Source organism: Phaenicophaeus curvirostris, chromosome 1 (genome assembly GCF_032191515.1).
Source record: "Phaenicophaeus curvirostris isolate KB17595 chromosome 1, BPBGC_Pcur_1.0, whole genome shotgun sequence".
In the NCBI taxonomy this organism is placed as follows: Eukaryota; Metazoa; Chordata; class Aves; order Cuculiformes; family Cuculidae; genus Phaenicophaeus; species Phaenicophaeus curvirostris.
The window spans coordinates 141,114,690-141,138,741 of NC_091392.1; the positions used below are offsets into that span (position 1 = coordinate 141,114,690).

Below are 24,052 nucleotides of genomic sequence, written 5' to 3' on the forward strand. Positions count from 1 at the left end.
AATTAATTGCTGGCAGAAGTCCCTTGAAGTCTATAACTCATCACCATTGAGAAAAGTTCCTTCCACAACCTGATGGTCCCTCTGCAATTTGCCTGAAGAAAAATAAGATTCCAATTTCTGTAACATTTTCTAAACAAAGGCTACCCCTAAGGATAAAGGGTTTTACTTCATCAGAGTACTCTACTAAAAGTTTATTACATCTTGATATTTATAACCTCATATTCCCTTAATCCTCTCTGCTTAAGAATTCTGAAGTCCAAATCTTTAAGAATATTGCCCTTCTACTTTGTTGGGGAGCACCTCATTACTGGCTTCTTTGAGATCTTATATGGAAAAACTATCATTACTGCAACTAAGGATCCTTAGTTGCACCCTAGGACATGGGCCTCTGCACAGTGTATCTGCACCCAAAAAGAACCCAGTTTTATCTATTTTTTATTTATCTAATCTTTCCTTCTCATCTTCTAAATGACAGGGTGTGATTTTTGTAGTTTAGGATTATGTTTCTCAAACTTTTTGTGATCATCTTCTAAAAAACATCAATACAGCAATATCATTGCAAAAAACAAAAAAAACTTTCTTTTCTCCTGGGATGATGATGTAATCATCTTCTCTCATCTGGTAAAAGCGTGCAATATGCCTTTAACAGCTGCATAATGTGGAAATGGTTAATAGCATTATACCAGATCCTACAATCTTTATCATCTGCAAATAGTCCCACTAACTCTGGTGACTGCTGAAATGACACCTGTGGCTATCTGTAAAATAAAGAATGAAGAATCAGGACCTACAAATCAAAATCAAGTCACCTGTACTGACAAACTATTGTTGCTTTTATGGAAGATAATCCTACAATTTATGTTACAGGCATATATGTATATTTTACCTTTTTTTTTTTTTACATTATAACTCAAAATACTTTTACAGGCTTTTTAAAGCTACCTGTTCCTAAAAAGCAACATAGAATCATACGTACAGCTTATATCAACAGATTTTAAAAGAAGCATTCGTATGGGTTATGCCGCCTTTAATCATTACTCAAATATTAATGTTAATGTTTAGTAGTCGGGTTCTCACAAACCAAATTCACAGGAAGGAACATACATGCAAGAGGTATGTTTGACCCATTATCATGATCAACGTGCATCTGATTTAAAAAATAAACTAGAGATCTTTTTAAAATTTTTTTATGAAGATAGCATGAAGGGTGAATCTATTAAAAAAATGAATAATTTAAATTAATTTAACAGGAGTTACTTCTCTGTTTCCAAATACAGAAGTACAGATGATCCAGATGATTTATGGGAGAGAATTTTACATTTTCTCTTGCATTTAATGTGTGAGAATTATAGAACACAGATAAATGTTATGACATAAAGAAATTCTGAGCAAATTCAAGTGCCAATAACTATCACCAAACAGTACCCCCTCATATGAAAGAATATGAAGTAGAAACTTTGTGCAGTTCTAATAAAATTCTTAGAAGTTGAGCACATCTCCAGTATGTTTGAAAACATGACACTGGCACAGGTTGCCCAGGGAAGCTGTGGCTGCCCCATCCCTGGAGGTGTCCAAGGCCAGGCTGGATGGGGCCTTGGGCAGCCTGGACTGGTGGGAGGTGTCCCAGCCCATGGCAGGGGGGTTGGGACTGGATGGGCTTTAAGGTCCCTTCCAACTCAAACCATTCCATGATTCTATGAAAAAGATGCATCTATCCTCATAGATGAATATCAAAACACTGGTATTTACTGGCTCTACTATCTTATTTATCCAAATTAATATGACAGTCAGGTTTGAAGGTGGGGGAAACCCAAACTCTTCCTATCTTGAGATGGCACAGCATTCTTTCAAGCATAATACTCACATAATTCAGCAAAAATGCATCCAAATCATAACACCTTAATATAGACACTTTTCCCCTCAAGTTTCATATTGTCATTTTCTTTCCTTTTTTTCAGTTACATCAATCACCTTTTAAAATTATGTACCCTTTTAAAAGAAAAGGATACTGTCAGTACAGTTGATGGAACTTGCTGGGGGGGTTATTCTATTCAATTAGATAAGCCCATCTCACACAATAATACACGAGCTGGCAGAGAGGTAGGAGAGCAAGCTGTCTAGACAGGTTTCTTTCCACTGAACAACACGAAGCGTGATGAAAAACCTGTGAAAGCATTTGTGAAACAGATTTAATGAATCTGGCATTCAGCAGGGAAAAATGATAATTAATTGAGCATTACGCTTGAACTCTAACTCTCCAGGTGGTGTGCAGAGTCTTCAAGAGCCATTGTGAATGTAACATTATGAGTCCTTGGAACAAGAATTCCTAGAAAGAAAAAGAAATCTAAATTTGTTTCACGTTTAGGGAATACAGAAATACGTTCTGATGTTTCCATGTGCAAAATTTTAAGGCTTTTGATCCTGAAAGCACTATGAGCAGGCTTCTCAGTCTCTTCCACACTCAATCCAGATAATTTCAACAATTAGATTTTACTGTACAAAAATGCTATAATGCTCTTTGAAGTGAAAGGCAAGCTTTGGACTCCTGTCTCTTAAGAGAATCAGAATGAAAAGGTCTTTCTCATTAAGTCTGCAAAACAAACTTCAAGATGTATCCTTTTCACTTTACTGAAACAAGACGTGTGGTGCAATAAAACCCGGGAGAAAGATGCAAGAATAAGAAAAAGTTCCTGTACGATTTACTTCTGATACCACATTCTCAATAAAACAGGAAGGTGACTATCTGCCCCATCTCCCATCACAGTCTGTCTGCTAAAATAGCACCAGAACACCAGAGAGGAGGAAGGTTATTAAAGGTGATTCCAGCACTGCCATCCCATGATACAGGATGTTCTGCAGTGTCAGACATTAGCTGTGGAAAGAGCCTGTCTAGCAACAAGTAGTGGTTTCTACATTATCTTTTTCAATCCCTGGTAACTTGTCTTTAAGCACTTGAAAAATGAAATTTCACCTCCCATTCTGCTTAAATCTAACAGGAACTTAAACCTAGATCGTGTTCATAAATTCCCTGTATATCTATTTTAAAAGTCTTAATTCTGTGATTCTGCTGATGATTACACCCAAATATTTGCATTAATATTCTTGCTTTTACTCTCAGGCTATATTTTGCATTGTTTCTTTTTTCATTCTGGTCTCAATTTTTTTTTCTGAATCTTTCTAGAGTTAGCTGGGAGGGAAATTGGAATTTAAATGTTGTTGAACCACTTACCCTTCCTGAGACCAGTCCAGAGACCAATCAGGAGGTTCATGATGGGAATGTTCAGGTGACAATGATCTTAACGTAGAGCTTAACTGATATGAGACTGTACGACTCTGGTGTCGAAGCTCCCGTACAGCACGTTCCCTAAATAAACATTATTTTACAGTGAGACTAAGCATGTTTCAAAAATCATCAAAATGAACTCACAGTCATTATCATAATTTTCTTTCTCTTTAAGATTGTCGCCTTTTTCTTTATTTTAAAGGGAGATGTGGTGTTCATTGTATATGTCTCTGAAAGACAGATTAGTGACTCTCTCTGTACTACTCCTTTATTCAGATTTAGTTCCACGTTATCCATTGTCACTATTTCCCCTAAAAGTCAGAAGGTGGCCATGGTTGCTGCAGGCTAAACTCTAAAAATTGTAAAAATCCCCAGGGAGAAAGAGCCTAATTTTAAGGTTATTCCCAAGTCTGCCACATAAAGACAATCAGTAATGATATTAATGCAAGAACAGTGTTGCTTGTGGTATCCTTGTGCTGTTCGAGTTGGCAAGCCCAGTGGACTAGAGCCTACCTGAAGTGCCCTAAAACTGATGGGTATTTAAGAGATGCTGGAATTCCAGCTGGTAAAGTCGTAAAATGGTAGTCTCGTCACTTTGACTGCAAGTGATGGGGCCTGGATACTGCATCAATCTAAAATTCCTGCTGCTGGGTATATGAGGAGAAAGTACATGTGAGGGGATAACACACTTGAAAATTTGAGGTGCATACACATCTGGAATCCTGGTTTCAGGCTGCCAGGTATTTGTGTGAGGAGAATCTAGTCAGGGTTGGATTGGAAAACTACTAAGGAGGATTGTAGGTAGGCTTGGCGGTCGGAAGATGTCGCGCTCTATGGAAAGACAGGACCCCTCTCCGAATAGCCAATAGCGTTTAGCTTATGACATAAGCAGACAGAAGTGACATTGTAAACCCAAGCTATATAATGCTGCGCCACTCACCAATAAATGCCATTTGCCATCCACCACATTGGTGTCTGTGAGCTGATGGCCCGAGCGACCTGGGGTTGGTCGCCGTGCCGTTCCTGAACCAGGTCACCACACCTCGCAAGGCAACAAGTGGTGCCGAAACCCGGGAAACTCGTTGCCTGGAATCGGGTGAACGGCGGCCGGAGCGGCAGTACCAGCCCGGCGGGGAGGACGCTCCCGGACCAACAAGGATGATGGAAGCCCTTGTGAAGGTCCTATCACAATTACATAAGCAGTGGGGCATTGATTGTAAACCCAAAGATTTTACTCTCACAGTTGCGAGGCTTTTACAAATTGGGGTCATTGACCAGCCGGTGGATATTCTCCACCCTGAAGTGTGGGATAAATGTACCAAAGCGTTAGCCGAGGAGACGATGTCCTCAGGTTGTGCGAAAAACCTTAAGTCGTGGGGGAAAGTCGTACAGGCCCTGCAGAAGGCCATACAAGAGCAGGAGACCTGCAGGGCGGCAAAGGATTGTTTGTTGGCCACTCCGAAATTAGGAGTCGGGGCGGCCACGCAGCCTCTGCACCCCCCAGACGGTGACGGTTATGCTGAGTCTGAAGATCTGAGAGAGGGCGACACGCCCCCTCAATCCCCAAAGCCCGACCCGCTTACGGAGGGACAGCAACGAGCAGAATCCTTCTGGGGTGGGTTAGCCGACGAAGCCGGGGGTGCCGCTGGGAAACCAGAGCCCGAGGAAGTCTCGGCGAAACCACCGCCCTGGGCGCCCCAAGAAGGCGCCGAGCGGGAAGGGGAAAGGGGGGGCGAGCATGTCTCTGCCGGGAACACGCAGGAAGCGCTAGAATTAACTAGCGGCGCAAACGGGAAGGGTAGGAGAACGGGAAAGAGGGGGGGGGGGGGCAACTCGGAAAGGGAGGGGAGTGCGAGCGAGGGGCAGAGAGCCGATCTGAGCGTCCGTCTGAAAAAATGCCCTTACGGGGCACACACCTCGGCGAGCAGAAGGCGGGGCGAGCCCGGGGGGAGGGAGCGGCCCGCCCGTAAAGGGAGTGGGCAGGGCCGGAGCCCAACGAAAACATACCGGGAGCCGGAAATAACGAGTCAGTCGAGTGCCGACTCCGGAGCAGACACTGGTTGGGGCGAGTGGCTCGCAACTGACTCAAGCTCAGAGGAGGAGGAAACGGGGGTAGATAGAGTCAAAAGCCAAAACATCCCCACTGAAATTAAAGAAGAGCTGAAAGGGGGACGAATCCCTCTCACGGATTGGAGGAAAATAAAGCTAGCGTGTGCCGATTGGGCCCCATCGGGCGCGCTAGCGTTCCCGGTCCGGGTGACGGACGGGGGACAGAGGGTCCACTCGCCAATAAACCTTAGGGACGTACAAGCGATTGTTAACGCGACTGCGGACAAAGGGCTTAATTCTGCCATGGTCTCCACCCTCATAGACCGTGTCTTCGGGGGAGACGACATGCTCCCGTTTGATATAAAACAAACTTGTAAACTGATCTTTGACGGGGCAGGGATGATTGTTTTTAAAGAAGAATGGAAAGACAATTGTGTGAAGCAGCTAGCCCAAGTAGTTGGGGCAGATCACCCATTGCACGGCTCCAGCCTGCAGCGGTTGATGGGAACAGACCCAACAATGATTACCCCTCAGGCGCAAGCCCAGGGCCTGCGGGCCCATGAAGTTATGGCAACTACCCTTGCGGCCAGAGAAGCTATTCGCACAGCCTCTAGAGTTATTGCCAAACCATCACCATGGTCCACAATAAAACAAAATGAAAGTGAAAGCTTTACACAATTTGTGGACCGTCTCCAGGTGGCAGTCGACTCTTCGGCCCTGCCCGCGGAAGCAAAAGGCCCGGTTGTAGCAGAATGCTTATGTCAGCAGTGTAATTCGGCAACCAAAGAAATTCTGCAATCATTGCCGGTGGGGTCAAGCATCGCGGACATGATTAAGCATGTCACGAATGAAGAGCATCTAGCCTCAATCCAGATGGCTGTTCACACCGCAATAGCCAGCGTGATGGCATATTTTAAATGTGGCCAAGCGGGCCACGTTGTAGTAAACTGCCCTAGGTTGAGGGACTCACCGATAGCACTCCCGCTGCGCCAAAATCAACCCAGAGGACCGTGTTGGGCCTGTGGAAAGAAAGGGCATTTTGCCAAGGAATGTAAATCTAAAACCCAGAGAAACGGGAGGGGGAGAGGGCACCTGGGCCGCGCACAGCCCTCTCCCACTTGGGACATGAGGCGGCCCAACTGTGCCAACCCCGAAAGGGGAGAGGCGCTCCCGAACCCGCTAACCCCCCGAGAAGTGACCAACTTTATGGCTCAACCGACGGTCCAGTCGAACCTGCCCCTATCTCAGGGACAGCAAGGACCACCCTTTGGGGGCGAGACCCCAGGGTGGCCCTGGCAGTAAAGTGTGATAACCCGCCAGTGGTGTGTGGGACCTGTTCCCTTCATAATGCTTTAAATAGCACCACCATTAGTGTTCCCTTTTTGATCGATACCAGAGCAGACGTTACAGTTATTCCTGAAACAAATTAGCCCCCACATTGGAAATTAGAAGACGCTCCTATGGTGGGTGGAGTTGGGAGATTAACCCGAGCTCGGAAGAGTGTTCAATTGATAGCAATAACACTCCACACTGAAAAGGGACCAGAGAAAACTATTACCCTCTTCCCATATGTTATGTCAGGAGTCCCACCCCTGCAGGGAAGGGACGCTTTAGTCCTATTAAAAGCCAGAGTGACAAATTTACCATAAGGGCCACTGCCACATACCCACTTCCACCAATTAGACTGACGTGGAAATCGTCCGACCCAGTGTGGGTCGAGCAGTGGCCTCTATCGAAGCTTCAAATGGATGCTCTTCTTGAGCTAATTGACCGCGAACTACAACGAGGTCATATAGAGCCTTCCACTAGCCCATGGAATACCCCAGTTTTCGTAATACCCAAACGAACCGGTGAGGGGTTTTGTCTCCTCCATGACCTGCGTGAAGTAAACAAGAAAATTCAACCAATGGGTCCTGTCCAAACGCTGTTGCCCATGAACTCTATGATACCGAAAGGACAACCTTGTGCTGTCCTTGATATTAAAGACTGTTTTTTCTCGATACCTCTGCATGAGACAGACAAGGAGCGGTTTGCTTTTTCTGTCGTGTTCCCAAACAGCCAACGCCCCAACTTGCGCTTTCAGTGGGAAGTGCTACCTCAAGGAATGATCAACTCGCCTGCTATCTGCCAGATTACGGTGGATCGGGTGTTGGCACCGGTCTGGCGCAGTGACCCAACCGCGATGATCATTCAATACATAAGACGATATTCTGATCGCTGCGCCGTCAGAAAGTCAGGTGGACCAGCTAGTGTCAACAGTCTCCAAAACTTTAAAAATAAATGGGTTTGAAATTGCGAGTGTGAAAATCAAAAGAGGACCATGTGTCAGTTTTTTGGGAGCGGGGATCACAAGTTCTTATGTAACCCCCCCCAGATAAAAATCCGCCGACACATCACAACGCTCCACGATATGCAACAGCTAGTGGGGTCTTTGCAATGGCTCCGTAATATTGTCCTGCTCCCTCCTGAAATCATGGCCCCTCTGTATGATCTTCTAAAGGGAAAGAACCCATGGGAACAAAAAATTCTGACGAATGAAACAATAAACTCTCTCGACTTCATTGAACAACAGATAGCATCAAGCACGCTCACCAGGTGGAACCCGGCTGTACCACTCGACCTGTATGTACACTTCACGGAAGGGGGGGGAGTAGGGGCACTAGCCCAGGGTCCCCCTGAAAAAGCCCAACCAATACAATGGATAGTCCTAGGAAAACCGTCACGTGCATTTTCCCCAGGGGTCGAGTGCCTTGGTAATCTCATCATGAAAGGCAGAAAACTCGCCCTAAGACACCTAGGCATCGAACCCGCCAAGATATATCTACCCTTCCGCAAACAGCTCCCAACGCAATCGGTAGTGATGTCAGAGTATCTGGCCATAGCCCTTGTTGGATTCGGCGGACAAGTCCGGTATGCTACAAAGCCCCCCTGGACTCAAATGCTGGCAATTGTCGACATCAACCTTCCACGGAAAATCATGGACCGGCCCCAACAAGGACCAATGGTCTTCACAGATGCATCCTCAGCGACCTCAACTGCAGCAGCAGTATGGCAATCAGAAGGAGAATGGCACTGCATTAAAATGACTGATTGTGCTCTTTCAGTCCAGCAGCTAGAAGCGACAGCCATAGTACTAGCGTGTGGACTGTTCCCAATGGAACAGCTCAACATAGTGACTGACTCGATGTTCGTGGCCAAGCTTTGCCTAGCCATGTCGGGGCCCGGCGTGTCAACATCCACAGCAGCTCTAACGCTAGAAGAAGCACTTTCTTCCCGAAAGGGTACCATATTGGTCATCCATGTCAACAGCCATAACCCAATCAAAGGGTTTTTTCAAACCGGTAATGACAAAGTGGATGCCGCTGCAAAGGGATTGTGGACGCTAAGAGATGCCCGTCAACTGCATGACTCTCTCCACATCGGAGCTAAAGCACTAGCAAAGAAATGCGGGATTTCGGTCACTGACGCGAAGCACATAGTAGCCACGTGTCCCCACTGTCAGAAAGCGCCACTGTGGTCCAGTGGAGTCAACCCCAGAGGCCTTAAGGCCTCCGAGGTGTGGCAGACGGATTTCACGCTCTGTCAGTTGCTGAAACCTCGAGCATGGCTAGCGGTAACCGTAGACACATATAGCGGAGTGATTGTAGCTACACAACACCTTAAGACCGACTCCAAAGCGACCATCCAACATTGGCTGACGGCCATGGCATGGCTTGGCGTCCCTAATCAGATCAAAACGGACAATGGTCCAAACTTTGTCTCTAAATCAATCCAGACATTTGCTTTGAAATGGACTATCACCTTAACACACGGCATCCCGTATAGTAGCACAGGACAAGCCATAGTCGAGCGAGCGAATCAAACGCTGAAATCTAAATTGGAGGTATTAGCAAAACCAGAAAATTTTACCAACGCCGTTCCCCCGGGAGACCAAGCACGCCTGCTAGCAACTGCCCTGTTAGCACTAAATCAGTTCCCCAGGGAGGAGGAGGTGAAAAGCCCCACCCGAAAGCACTGGGCCACCCGAGCGCTAGAAGAAAGCCCGTTGGTCATAATTAGAAATGAGCTGGGAGAATGGGAACAAGGGTGGAGGCTTGTCCTGACAGGGCGGGGGTATGCTGCTGTTAAGAAAGATGGCAAAATTAAGTGGTGTCCGCTTAAGTCTATTAAACTGGACCTCCAGAATAAAGCTAATGAAAACTGTGAGTTTTTGTCCACAGGACCGGATTATCAGACGCCCTCATAACCCATACACCCCGGTGACAAGAGAATACGACAAGTCAACAAGCATCCTGTCCACACCTGGGAGTTCCACACTGGCAGAATCCAAATAACGGCGACATAGCCCCCACGGGGGGAGGCTGCGATGCCTTTGTGTGATTTTGATTTTGGGGCTTGTCACTATAAGACAGGTAGGATCAGATTACCTTCACCACCAGCCATTTAAATGTACCCTCCTTCGATTTGAGGATCAGTATGTTATCGCAACTCAAATAACATTGGGTGCGCCAAGTTTTAATGCCGCTCTGTGTCAGCTCGTCCCGAGACCCGATGTTGGGAATACCTAAGATTTTATATGTGTCCGAGCTCGAATCCTGGGAAGGGGTATTGTAACCTCCCTAACCAATATTACTGCAGTTACGGGGGATGTGAGACCATAGCCCCTGGTTGGATACCAAGTAGTGGTAGAGATAAACACCTAAAAGTCCAGTGGGGTCCATATGGGTGCATTCCACCGCAAGGAATGAAAAGGACGTGGAAATTGCAAATACCTCTTCTTAAATGTTACCAATCCCCAAAAGGACGGTTGGGTAATCGGAAGAGTGTGGGGAGTAAGATATACAGAACCATTGACAGACAAGGGTGGCTTAATTCTCATAAAAAAGGATATTGTCCCGAATGATCCACTGCCAGTAAGCCCTAACCAGGTATCTGTTCATAAAATAGTCCTGAGTATTCCACTGTTAAAAGATCCCAATCAGGACGAGATGACTAAAGAGACCAAAGACTATAAAGCATCAACAGAATACTGCCACACCTGTAACAACACGCACCACCCAAATCCCTTACAGAAATCCTCTCTGGAAAATAATGCAAGCTAGCTACCAAGTGTTGAACAAAACTAACCCAAATCTTACGGAGCATTGCTGGCTGGGCTATGGAATAAAGCCACCCTTTTATGAGGCTGTAGGAGTAAGCGACATACCCATACAGGCAGATGGTACAAATCTGGCCCAGTGTATATGGAACACAGAAAACCAAAGGATTACATTGGCACAGGTGGTGGGAAGTGGCGTGTGTGTGGGCAAAGTCCCAAAACACAAAGAACAATTGTGTGTTAATAAGACACAATATAAAACCCCTGCAAAGTGATTAATACCAGCCAAGAATGCCAAGTGGGTTTGTTCTACTATTGGAGTTACACCCTGTTTGTCGTTGGAAAAATTTAATGAATCCTCAGAATATTGCGTCCAGGTAACTATAGTCCCTAAAATCTTTTACCATTCTGAAGAATTTGTCTACAGTTCACATATTACCCCAGAGCATCATCTGTCAAAACGAGAACCCTTTACAGCACTAACAGTAGCTACCCTAATGATCATAGGAGGTGCGGGAGTACGTACAGGGATAGCATCCCTGGTACAAGAAAGTAAAAAATTTAGCGCCTTGAGGGTGGCAGTAGATGAAGACCTGGCCAGAACTGAAAAATCAATAAGTGCATTAGAACAATCAATTAGATCATTATCTGAAGTAGTGTTGCAGAATCGAAGAGGATTAGACCTGATGTTCTTACAGCAAGGGGGAGTGTGCGCTGCACTAAGGGAAGAGTGTTGGGTATATGCGGACCACACCGGAATAGTGAGGGACGCTATGGCCAAATTGCGAGAGGGATTAGAAAAACGAAAAAGGGAACGAGAAGCACAACAAGGTTGGTTTGAATCATGGTTTAACCATTCACCATGGCTGACCACCCTGATATCTACTTTAATAGGGCCAATCACAACAATCATACTAGCATTGATCTTTGAGCCCTGTATATTAAATAGGCTCGTGTCGTTTGTTAAGAGCCGGCTAAAGAAGGTTAACATTATGTTTGTAGAACACCAACAACTGCTTTAAGAATGTACTTATTTAGTGTTATCCCCAGTCACACCCCGTTATTCCCAGTTATCTCCCAGTTACCATTAACCCAATGTGCCTTATGTTTGTTACTATGAGACTATTACAGAATCACAGAATCACAGAACAACCAGGTTGGAAGAGACCCACCGGATCATCGAGTCCAACCGTTCCCATCAAACACTAAAGCATATCCCTCAGCACCTCATCCACCCGTGCCTTAAACACCTCCAGGGAAGGTGAATCAACCACCTCCCTGGGCAGCCTCTGCCAGTGCCCAATGACCCTTTCTGTGAAAATTTTTTTCCTAATGTCCAGCCTAAATCTCCCCTGGCAGCGCTTGAGGCCATTCCCTCTTGTCCTGTCCCCTGTCACTTGGGAGAAGAGGCCAGCACCCTCCTCTCCACAACCTCCTTTCAGGTAGTTGTAGAGAGCAATGAGGTCTCCCCTCAGCCTCCTAAACAACCCCAGCTCTCTCAGCTGCTCCTTGTAAGACTTGTTCTCCAGCCCCTTCACCAGCTTTGTTGCTCTTCTCTGGACTCACTCCAGAGCCTCAACATCCTTCTTGTAGTGAGGGGCACAGAACTGAACACAGGATTCAAGGAGCGGTCTCACCAGTGCCGAGTACAGAGGGAGAATAACCTCCCTGGACCTGCTGGTGACACCGTTTCTGATACAAGCCAAGATGCCATTGGCCTTCTTGGCCACCTGGGCACACTGCTGGCTCATGTTCAGTCACTGTCAACCAACACCCCCAGGTCCTTCTCCTCCAGGCAGCTTTCTAGACAGACTTCTCCTAGTCTGTAGCACTGCACAGGGTTGTTGTGCCCCAAGTGCAGGACCCGGCACTTGGCCTTGTTAAACCTCATCCCATTGGTCTCAGCCCAGCGGTCCAGCCTGTTCAGATCCCTTTGCAGAGCCTCCCTACCCTCCAGCAGATCAACACTTCCACCCAGCTTAGTGTCATCTGCAAACTTGCTAAGGGTGCACTCGATGCCTTCATCCAGGTCATTGATAAAGACATTGAACAGGGCTGGACCCAGCACTGAGCCCTGGGGAACCCCACTTGTCACTGGCCTCCAGCTGGATTTCACACCATTTCCCACCACTCTCTGGGCCCGGCCATCCAACCAGTTTTCCACCCAGGAGAGTGTGCGCCTGTCCAGGCCAGAGGCTGACAGTTTCCGAAGCAGAATGCTGTGAGAAACTGTGTCAAAGGCTTTACTGAAGTCCAGGAAGACCACATCCACAGCCTTTCCCTCATCCAGCAGCCGAGTCACTTTGTCATAGAAGGCGATCAGGTTAGTTTGGCAAGACCTGCCTTACATGAATCCGTGTTGACTGGGCCTGATCACTTGGTTCTCTTGCATGTGCTTCATGATAGCACTCAAGATCACCTGCTCCATGACTTTCCCTGGCACTGAGGTCAGACTGACAGGCCTGTAGTTCCCTGGATCCTCCCTGCGACCCTTCTTGTAGATGGGCACAACATCAGCCAGCCTCCAGTCCAGTGGAACCTCCCCAGTCTTCCAGGACTGTTGGAAGATGATGGAAAGGGGTTTGGCCAGCACATCTGCCAGCTCTTTCAATACCCTTGGATGAATCCCATCCGGCCCCATAGACTTGTGCGTGTCTAGTTGGGCTAGCAAGGCTCTGACCACCTCCTCTTGGATCAAGGGAGCCTCATCTTGCTCCTCTAGCTTCTGGGTTTATACACAGAGGGAACAACTTTCTTTACAATTAAAGACTGAGGCAAAGAAGGCATTAAGTACCTCAGCCTTTTCCTCATTCCCTGTTCCTTCTGCGTCCAATAGGGACTGTATGGTCTCCCTAGTCCTCCTTTTATTATTTATATATTTATAGAAAGATTTTTTGTTATCTTTCACAGACTTTGCCAATCTGATTTCTAGTTGAGCCTTAGCCCTTCTGATTTTTTCTCTACACAATCTCACTTCCCTCCTGTAGTCCACCCAAGAGGCCTGTCCCCTCTTCCAGAGCCCATAAACGTTTCTCTTCTTCTTGATATCACTCAAGATCTCTCTGTTCAACCAGGCTGAAATGGATCACTGAAGTAGATCACTAAAACCTGCAGGAGAGGGATAAGACCCAGCACCAGCTCACAGAGCAGAATCTACAAGCACGAGCCCAGTGAGATATAACAGCCTTCCACCTAGCTACCAACACCCACAACCTTAAAGCTTTTAAGGGCTTTACTATGCACACGCTATACTGGCTTTAATGGTGCAATGGTAGGAAGTCAGAGTGCAGCTCCTTGCTCCTCTCACAGGGGACATAACCCCGTAGAATACCAAGTTTGGATATTAATGCAACAAAACCATGACCAGGAGGGTCAAGAAACAGAAAGGGCTAAAAAGATATGCAAGTCATGCAAGTGGGGATGTCCAGAGGTACCTGACAGTAAGTTTCTGTGCTTGGTCACCAGAGCCAGAACAGGACAATAAATCAAACCTGCTGTGTCCACATAAGCCCAAACTGTTTCTACAGTCAGGAAAAAAGAAAGGATGAGGAAGTACTTTTCCTGACTGGTAAATAAAAACCCAAACAGATGGACTAAGCCTCCTAGTATCGCTGTGTTGGTGATCTTTCAAGGCCTGACAAAACTGGCACTCTCCACCTCCTTTCAAGCATTTTTTCATCCTGCACCAAGGCAGTAAACCAATACAACTAGCTAAGTCAGCATTAGAACAAAGATATCATCTACATACTTTTTTAAATTGACAAGAAAAAAACGAACCCAGCCAGTACTCACATCTGCTGCTTCCATTATATGCTACTGTGATACTGACTTTAATGATAGTATTTTTCCTCTCTGGCTAATTTTCTGGTTTTCACTTGCCAGTACTAGAAAAACAGATTGACTGTAAGAAGCCAACTTGGACCTTTAATCCCTTTCCCTGCAAGCAAGAGAGAAAGATACCTGCTCTTGTAAAGCATGACTTGCTGAGGAAAAAAAAAAGAAAATAAATAGAATTCCTATAACCTTCGCAAGACATTGAAGCACTGGTTTGATTTTATGAAAAAGCCAAAAAAAAGAAAAAACTCTAGCCTTTCAAAGACAGCTAAAGCTAATGTCAGCCTCAGATTTTGATGTGACAGCATTTCAGACTTCGCTACCTAAGATTCCTCCATACTGTAATGGAAGCTAGAGTTGTTCTTTCCAAAACAACTCAGGTAATGACGTTTGTAATTCTCTTGAAGTAAAGAAATTCTCTTCAAGAATGAGAATTGGTGAGCATAGGCTCACTCTGTTTATCTGTTTTCCTACCAACTGTATGCTGAGTGTTTATATTATTTCAACTACAACCAACCATGTGAGTATCAAATTATCGTTAACTAGGAGAAGATATTAAGTATGGAGGCTGATTCAACTTTCTGCCAATGAACACTTTAGGAAGAAACACCTGCAGTCCCTGCCAGGGAGTACCCATAAGCCATGCTGTATTAGCATTCAGGCTAGCCTATCATAGGCAGCTGAAGAAGCACAAATGGTGCCACCTTTTAAATTGACTTGCACATCTAATCCTTAAGTTTTGCAGGTTTTTGTGATGATTTCAGGGTGAAGAACACAGTCTGAAACTGAAACATACACTAAGACATTTAAGAAATCCATCTTTAAAAGACCTAATCTCAGGTGTAGAGGTCCTCCCTCCAAAACCTTCATCCTTACTTATGAGAGAACAGAGTATCAACAAGTAATTTACTAAAATTAAACAACACACTTGATTCTCAAACCTGTGCTATAATCACATCACTTATCTTCTTTTAGCCATCTCTTTTATATACTCCAAATAATGCCTGACCCTATACGACCCTATATGTATCCTCACATATCCTCATCACACCCATGAAACAGAGAAGTACTATTTAAGACATCACAACTACATAGACAAACTAACTCATGAAGCAGACCTGGTCTGTTCACTGGTACTGTGACCAAATCATATGAAACATCTTATACATATTGTTAAACTTTCTTCCCACCAAAAAAACCCCAAAACTTACTTTGACCATACTTCCATTTGGGAACCACGTCCCTAGCGCCTTCTGTGCCCCAGGCAGTACCTGGGAGAATGTAGGCTGGAGTGGGCTAAAATAATTCCAGAGTGCGTGCTAACAAACAGTTTAGATATACGGTTGTGTGGACTCCTCAAGTCAATGCTCTGACCTGAGTTAGTTCACTAGTACAAGTTTAGCCAAAAGGCAAACATTTATATCGCAGAACTTAGTCTATAAATCACTTTTCTAGCCATCTAGTCACCTAGACTCTCACTATAGATCAAAACAGGCATCACTGTAAATGAGTGAAGACAGACAAGCATCTTCAGGAAAGTGATCCATCCTATCCTAAAAGAGGCAATTTAGAGGGCAGTTTATCTCACTGTCTCCTTCCGTCAGCTATAAAGGAAACATAGGCAACTAATTAAGACGGCACGTATAACAGCTACGCAGACTAAATCCAGTGGCATGAATAGCCTCCAAGCACACAGATGTAGAGCAAAGCAAAACCAAACTGTTTATCCTACTAATTACTCTGAGTCCTAGCACTATATTGCCTTTCCCTGCAGTGAGATGCAGGAAGTGCAATACACATCCATATACTTGCCTTTCAAAGCGCTCAGTCCCCAGCTGTCTTCTGGCGATATCCAGTTCCAATTCTATCTGAGCTGCTCTGTTTCTGATCTGAGTAAGATCTCGACCCTGTGCAGCACTGTAAAGTCCATATGCTTTAATTAGACAGGAACTATAATCCTCCAAATATGCTACCAAATAAAATTATCCAAAATAAAAAGGGCAGTTATTAGATACAAATGAGATTAAGAACACTTTTTTGAGTAAAATATAACACTACACAGAAAAGTCTATTAGGGTATAACTGAGCAATCAGAAGCAGGTTTTTGGTCTCTCCTGCTGCTCAGGTAACCATGGTACATCAGCCATTTGAAAATGCAGCTAGCTATAAAACCATCTGTGTGCACACACACTTAGGAAGAATAAAAAAACCTATAGTACTCTCTTGGACATATACTCACAGTTTATTTTCTGCTAAAGAAAGCTGTTCCTTGAGAAACTGAATCTCAGAGTCTTTTTCTTGCTTTGCTAGCTGCGACTGAAATTCTCTCTCATGACTGGACACAAACAAAGATTCCAGATTTTCCTTAGATGCTCTTTCATTTTCCAGTTGTGTTCTCAGCAGCTCTATTTCAGAATGGGATGACTCACATTCACTGTACAGCTAAACAAAGATTTTAAATTTTGGATGGATGGCTGCTAAGCTTACCGGCTATCTATTAACGGTAATATTTTAAAAAAAAAAGGCGGGGGAGGTGGGGGAGAGAAAAGAGGAAGTCTGGGATCTATGATCAAAGGTTGCTCTCACTCCAATATGTGTTATATTTGCCCTTAGTCAAAATCGTGTGTCAGAATTATAAATTCACTCAATGTATGTATCAGAATATAAATGTACTTGACACAAATGATAAAATGCTATGAAATAGATGGATCATAGAATCATAGAATGGTTTGGGTTGGAAGGAACCTTAAAGATCATCCAGTTCAATCCCCTGCCATGGGCAGTGACACCTCCCACTAGAAGAGGCTGCCCAAGGCCCCGTCCAACCTGGCCTTGGATCAATAGATACAGACTGTGGACAGAATCATTAAAGAAGAGGAGGAATTATCTCAGTTGGAGCAGAGGAGTGACAGGACAGTGATAGAATCATACTGAAAATATCTGAATAACCTGAGCATGTATGAACAATATTTCAGAGTTTATCCATGCTGAGTTTTTAAAACTCTATCAAATTATTATTTTGTAGATTTTGTAGAAATTAAGGTCAACAGAAATTGATCTTCAAGGGAAATTAAGGAAAGTTTATTAAAGAAATATTGATAATTCTTACAACAGCCAATCTTTTTACAGTCCACGTCAAGTTTCTGTGCTAATAAACTACTCCAGCTATTCTGCTTATTTAGTGACTAGATGTAAAATCCAAGACATCTTTCAAGAAAACAACCAGCACTTTTAAGTCCTAATTTTTGAGAACTCATAGTGAAGCCTTGCAAAGCAGTGAGCTTTTCAAATATCTGTATCAGATAATCAAATTTATTTCTTCAAGTAACTCCTATGTAGAAAAACTAGGAGAATTCTTGCTTCTGACAGCAAAATCAGCTACTGACATTTTCAACTATATTCCTCAAATTCTCTGCAGAGCAAATAAAGTTCAAACTTCTGCCATGGGCCTCGTTCCATTTTCAGATAAGACCCTCTTTATTTAAGCAATAAAATGTATTCTTACATGTAGATGAAGAGTGAATGCAGAGATTGGACAAACTAGGACCACGTACCAGTTTTATTACATTCAAAAAATGGCAAAATCTGCCAAGCAACATTCCTGTTCTGTTTTGCTATTGTTCTTATACATTTCTAAAACATCAGCAGCTCAGTTCCTCTTGAGAAACTAATGTGCATGGGTAATTCTCAGTAGCCTACACGATATTCAGGAAGCAGAGATGATCTGCAACAAAAACTGTAACAACCCAAACCCAGAAGATAGTTTATATGTTCACAGCATATTTTCAAAGCCATGGTGTGCATGTCCTTTTAAATTCTTCAGAATTTCACTGTGGGAAGAGTCTAAAGCAGTGGAAACAATGTTGAAAAGCTGGAAGCAAGAAAAGCGGGGACAGGAATATAACAGGTGACAAAGCACTAGGTATGTTTCAGGTATGCTGTGTTGTGTGTGACATTATGCCTCCAGTCATTCTGAACATAAGACCATTTTGTAATTTATAATATTCTTTTCCTAGAAATATGCTATTATTTTTTAAGATTTTTTTTCCAAGTCAGAGTCGTGGAACACTAGTCATGTTATAAAATAAACTCAAAACTCCATACAGTTCATTGTAGCAAATATCTCTAAAATAGGTGAAGTGGCATTAAGCATAATTTTAAACAGTATTTTAAAATACTACCAGACTATTTCAAGGGTAAACTATGGAAAGAATGATTACAACTTACTTGCTCCATCTCTGTTTCAAGGGACTCAATTTTCTCTTTCAACGTGTGGTTCTCAGACTCCACAGTGATCAGTGCCAGTCTAACAGAGCTACAATCTGCTTCTGCTTGATGCCATTTTGCTTCCCAACTTTCTCCACATTCACAGGCTCTGTGGTAATTCTTCAAAAGCTCGCAGCTCTCTCTCTCCTAACACATAAGCTTTCTTGTTTAATAATTCACAGTAAGCTTCACAAAGCAGGGTTATCTGTAGATCTATAGGTATGACATGGTATTGGATGTTCTCTTTCCACTGAAAACTTTGCCATTTAGCCAAAACAGTGAGGGACTTCTCCAGAACCAGTATTTTGTTCAAGATGGCCACATTTTACTTCTTAAAAATGTTTACTTCTTAAAAATGGCTAGATTAACTTTACAAACACAAGGTACAGCAATATATTGCAGAAAAATTCTTTAGTATTAATTCCGTATGGTAGTAAAGATGTGAGTTCCAAGACTGTCTATTATTCATGTCTGAATTTTTAAGTTTAATAAACATGCGTATATGCGTGTGTGTATATATATATGAAGGTAGGTATATATATGCATGTGTATATACACAAAACCACAAAATATAGTTAATTTCTTATGTACTGCAAAAATAGCTAAGAAAATATGTACAAAATATTAAAAACATACTAGTATAATGTAAATAAGTTCCAGTGAGGAAACAAATTCTTCCATACTTGGTTAAAATTTCATTTTCAGTTAAAACAACAGCTTTTACTAACAGGTTTAATCCATATACTTACTTTCGAGTTCAATGCACCTTTCAGGCTGGCAATATCTGTATTTAAATCCTGGGTTTTTAGTTTCATGTCATCAAGCTCATATTGGTACTTTGCTAGTTTTTGATGTAGTACCTATGAAGAATGATTTGCTTCATAAGGATAAAGTATACTGTTGGTAACTTTACAAAAAAACAGAATTAGTACATATCTAACACCTATGGCTTTATTAACTTATTATCTAAAGGCTATATAAAATCTAGACCACGTATATTTCTATTAAAAAAATCGCATTTCTCAAAAATATCTTGTTTGACTTAGAAATAATGCTGAATCTTCTTAAAAAGAAGAAAAATGTCAATAACAGAATGTAGTAGTTAAGAAGAAAAGAACGGGTGGTTTATTTAGCAGCTAGATGGTCATAACAAAATAGCCTGCCCCATTTGAGAAGAACTCAGTCAGCTCCCTCTTTTTTACATGTTACAGTCTCTTAAAAGCCCACCTTTGAAAAAAGCAGAAGACAGCTGAAAAATCAAAAGAACCAATTAAGTGGTTATCTTCTAATCAGGAGAAATAATGCCACAAGTATTAGAAGAATGCACAAAGAACTTCTGGCAACTATTGCTTGAGAAACCGAACAGCATGAGGAAAAAAATGCAGAAAGGCCTTCTTGAATTGCCCTGTTCAGAAATTCTTCCTTCTTTACAAAATTACTAGCAGAACTCTCAGCTGCAAGAACCACGGGGAGAGGTGTGGAGGAGGCTATGGAGAAACCCCTGTTCCTGTTGTGAAAAAGCTGTGAGTTGCTGAGAAAGGTGCTCTGGAAATGTGTGAACTTTCTCAGTAAGCACAAGTGACGGAATAAGAATGCTACTTCAACTATTTTGAATATCACCTAAAATAATGGAAGAACCCAGAGGAACCAATGCATACTATAAAGGCAAAGCCAGTAAAAAGTAGTTGATCATGTAAGGCTAAAACTTTTTGTTTCTAACTGCTTCTACAAGCATCCAGGGAAAACCACAAAGCTTTTGAAAGTAGTTAGATGGAACAAGAGACTGTTTTGTACCAACTGTCCTCGTCATTATCAACTGTGGTCCTGAGAGAAGGTTTGGAATAGCAATTCCCTGAAAAGTAATCTCATTCAGTAATCCATGTTTCTAGTGACACTTGCTACCTACTTTTGGCAGTTAAAGCTACTATGGACCTTGACTTTTCTGAGATACTCAAAGACGATGCTAAAGAGAAAAAAACAGTATGTTTGAGAAAAGAGTTATTTAGACTGATAATTGTCTCACCTAATTTTGCAGCACAGAATTAGGCACCTGATCTAAACTATTTAGTTATGCTTCCTCTGTAACGAAGGGACAGACGTAAAATTAATGACCTTAAAAACTGGGATGGGATGAATCTCCTTCTGGAGGACTTTTCTTCATGTAAAAGAGAGCCTTACTGCCTGAAAAATTTTATACAGCTAAAATCAGGTAACATTAATTCGCTCCTCCAAAACTGGGTAGCACTTCTAGAGGAGGAGGAAGCCAGAAGAGCAGAAAGTATTTAAAACACAAAGATATCCTAAGCAGTAGAATAAGTGCAGAGAAGAGTGAGCAAGTATCAGAAAATCTAAATGGAGGCAAGAAGTTGAACAAAAGAAAAAACAGAGCATTGCCCAGTGATGACCTATGACAGGTATTAAGTTTGATTTCTAGCTGCATGGAAAACACACTGATGCATGAACATTGTGCATGCATGAGATGACACTTTACTTTTAAATATTTTAACTACTTTCATTATTAACGTCACACAGATAAATAACACAGTAGACAATGAATGTTGTACATTATTATCGCATTACAACCAAATATTTCCAGCATCTTCTATCCAAGGCTACTTTAAAGGACCATAAGTACAACATAGTAATAAAATTTTGAATCTTATCAAAATGTGTACTGTCTTAAATTATTAGCAAGTCAAATTCATAAGCTTGTAAGTGCTCTGGGCCAGTCATGACACAGGACAAGAAATACTGCCTCCTTTACAATATTTTTCCATATAAGCAATAGCTACAACTGCCACCGTGCTTTTATGTGAAGATCAGAAAAAAAACCCAACATTAATTAGCTGTTCCTCAAGATAAACATCCAAACCATTACAATAGTATAGCTAGTCCTCTTTATAGAAATAAACTGAGCAATAAGGGAAAAATCAGAGTTTGAAAAATGAGCTTAAAAACTAGTTTGCAGATTTACTTCAGATGAGGACCCAACAATTCTATGCATTACTTGAAAAATACAGTTTTCCTTTTTAGTCAAGGGTTTTTGTAGTCAAGGGTTCTCCATCCAAGTATACCTGATTTTCTTGCTTAATATTAGAAAGATGCTCTTGCAACCTGCCATTCTCCTGAGCTAATGATTCTCTGTCCTTGTTGGCCTGTGCAAGTTCTTTGTTGGCGTTTTGTAGCTGTTCGTGCAAACTGGCAATATCTTTCTCACGGGTACATAGTGCTTCAGCAGATTTCCTATGTAGCAAATGAGAAATACTTCAGGTATGACAATACTGCCCAACTTTATACAATGACGGCTTCAGCTTTGCAAGTCATGAAACAAAGGTGTAATACTTTAATATTTAATAGAGTAAAAAATATTTATACACTAGCACATCCTATGATTCCAATTTTGAGTTAATGTGATAAATTAATCAAAATTTAATAATGATCTTGAAATTCCATCCTTACTTTGTGGAACGCTCCAGCTCAGAAATAAGAATCCTCAAATCTGAAATCATTTTCTCCTTGAAAAGAAATACAACATTAAAATAAACTCCTCAGTATAAATGGAAAAAACTATGAATATTTATACTTTCCTTTTATTCACCTAGGTGATTAATTGAACTATTTAATGCAAAATGGATTGTGGTTTTCCAGGTTTCATTATGTACTGTTTAGAGCTGAAAATTCTGATAAACCAATTTGGCAAATAAAGAAACATCTTATCTTCTGCAGAATATAATAATTTTAATTATTTTATTAAATCCTTCGTTGTTCTAAAGGCAGTGTTTGTTTCAAATTCCAAAAACTAAATGATGTCTTCTTCCTATTAGATAAGTTATTACAGCCTTTCTACACAGAATAAACTAACAGAGTCTGGTAGTTTGTAAATGATAAAACAAGAATTCCATCACAAAGGATATTCTTTTACTCTTCTTTAGATACAAAAGATAGATAGGCTAAAGAAATGTCTTCCACTGGAGACACAAGGCAGGGGAGAGACAACCATCTTTTCTTTTGAATGGACCCCATTTTAGAATTTACAGTTTTAAAATCGTGAAGTCAGTGCTTATGGCCAGATGACTTGAGCCCATCCTCCAATAACTTCTAAGATTTTGTTAAAAGTCAATGCAAATGGTTAACAACCACAACAGTTAAAATATACCTTCTTTAGTTTATCCTAAATAAATACCCAGATGACTTAAGCTGAAGTGAAAAATAAAGTTTCAGAACTCAGAACTAAAGAGTTTCATTATATAGTTGGAAATCATGCTGTACAATATACCCTAAGGCAAAAAGAATCAGATGCTTCTTTGATGGCAATAAAGGCAATATTATTTGGCACCCTGCATCTTTAACACCAGTGGACTCTAAGAAAGAATTTAGAGTAAATTTTATGATAAAACCCCCTGTTTAATTGGCTAATTTACTCTTCTCCACTTCAGGAGAGTGCTTAAAGTCTCCTCTCTTAATAAACATAAAACATACAAAACACCAAATATGAGAAGCTCAACACTGCTCAAACCTCATGCTGCTGAAGTCAACATAAGCTTTACTGTTGTCTTGAAAGTGGAGCAGAACTAGGTCAGCACTGAGCACTGTGGTAGGCACCAGTATAAGATAGGTGTGATGACTCAACAGATCCTTTCCCCACTTATCTTTTGTGACTACGTGACTATTTACATGTTAGAACATACTTTAACTGCCAGGCTTTCCTCAAAAGTAGCAATCTTCTCTCTTCCTTCTTCCAGACGGTCTTGCAAAGACGCCTTCTCTTTATCAAGCTGTGCAATTGCTTCTTTCAAACTACAGATCTCCTCTTGTTGCACAAAACTTTGTCTTGAAAAGTTATCTGGTCACAATCAGAAAGGTCTCATTTTGTCAATTCAGCCCACTTGAAATAAAAATTCTTTTCATATAATTCTAAAGCCTAAAATAACACAGCAAAAGCTCCCCTTCAAGAAAACATTGAAGCAAGTACCTTTATGGAACATACAAATAATATGTATTATTTATAAACATATAAATAATCAGACTGATATTAAGGTCATGGAACAGGTGATCTTGAGTGCTATCATGAAGCACATGCATGAGAACTGGGTGACCAGGCCCAGTCAACACAGGCTCATGAAAGGCAGGTCTTGCCAAACTAACCTTATCGCCTTCTATGACAAAGTGACTCGCCTACTGGATGAGGGAAAGGCTGTGGATGTGGTCTTTTTGGACTTCAGTAAAGCCTTTGACACAGTTTCTCACAGCATTCTGCTTCGGAAACTGTCAGCCTCTGGCCTGGACAGGCGCACACTCTCCTGGGTGGAAAACTGGTTGGATGGCCGGGCCCAGAGAGTGGTGGGAAATGGTGTGAAATCCAGCTGGAGGCCAGTTACAAGGGGGGTTCCCCAGGGCTCAGTGCTGGGTCCAGCCCTGTTCAATGTCTTTATCAATGACCTGGATGAAGGCATCAAGTGCACCCTTAGCAAGTTTGCGGACGACACTAAGCTGGGTGGAAGTGTTGATCTGCTGGAGGGTAG

General features: G+C 42.4%; 1 protein-coding gene across 1 annotated transcript in view; it reads right to left on the bottom strand.

Annotated features, from left to right (window-relative positions):
- Nucleotides 1-2,173: 2,173 nt before the first annotated feature.
- TSGA10 (testis specific 10) overlaps nucleotides 2,174-24,052 on the bottom strand; it is a gene marked incomplete at its 5' end in the record, with an annotated part of 28,746 nt that continues 6,867 nt past the window's right edge. Inside the window, 9 exons of the mRNA XM_069849812.1 lie at nucleotides 2,174-2,326; nucleotides 3,230-3,364; nucleotides 16,077-16,181; nucleotides 16,504-16,706; nucleotides 18,492-18,677; nucleotides 19,280-19,390; nucleotides 21,605-21,773; nucleotides 21,990-22,045; nucleotides 23,219-23,373. Of these exons, the coding sequence (XP_069705913.1) occupies nucleotides 2,302-2,326; nucleotides 3,230-3,364; nucleotides 16,077-16,181; nucleotides 16,504-16,706; nucleotides 18,492-18,677; nucleotides 19,280-19,390; nucleotides 21,605-21,773; nucleotides 21,990-22,045; nucleotides 23,219-23,373 (1,145 nt within the window). The remainder of the gene's footprint in view (nucleotides 2,327-3,229; nucleotides 3,365-16,076; nucleotides 16,182-16,503; nucleotides 16,707-18,491; nucleotides 18,678-19,279; nucleotides 19,391-21,604; nucleotides 21,774-21,989; nucleotides 22,046-23,218; nucleotides 23,374-24,052) is intronic.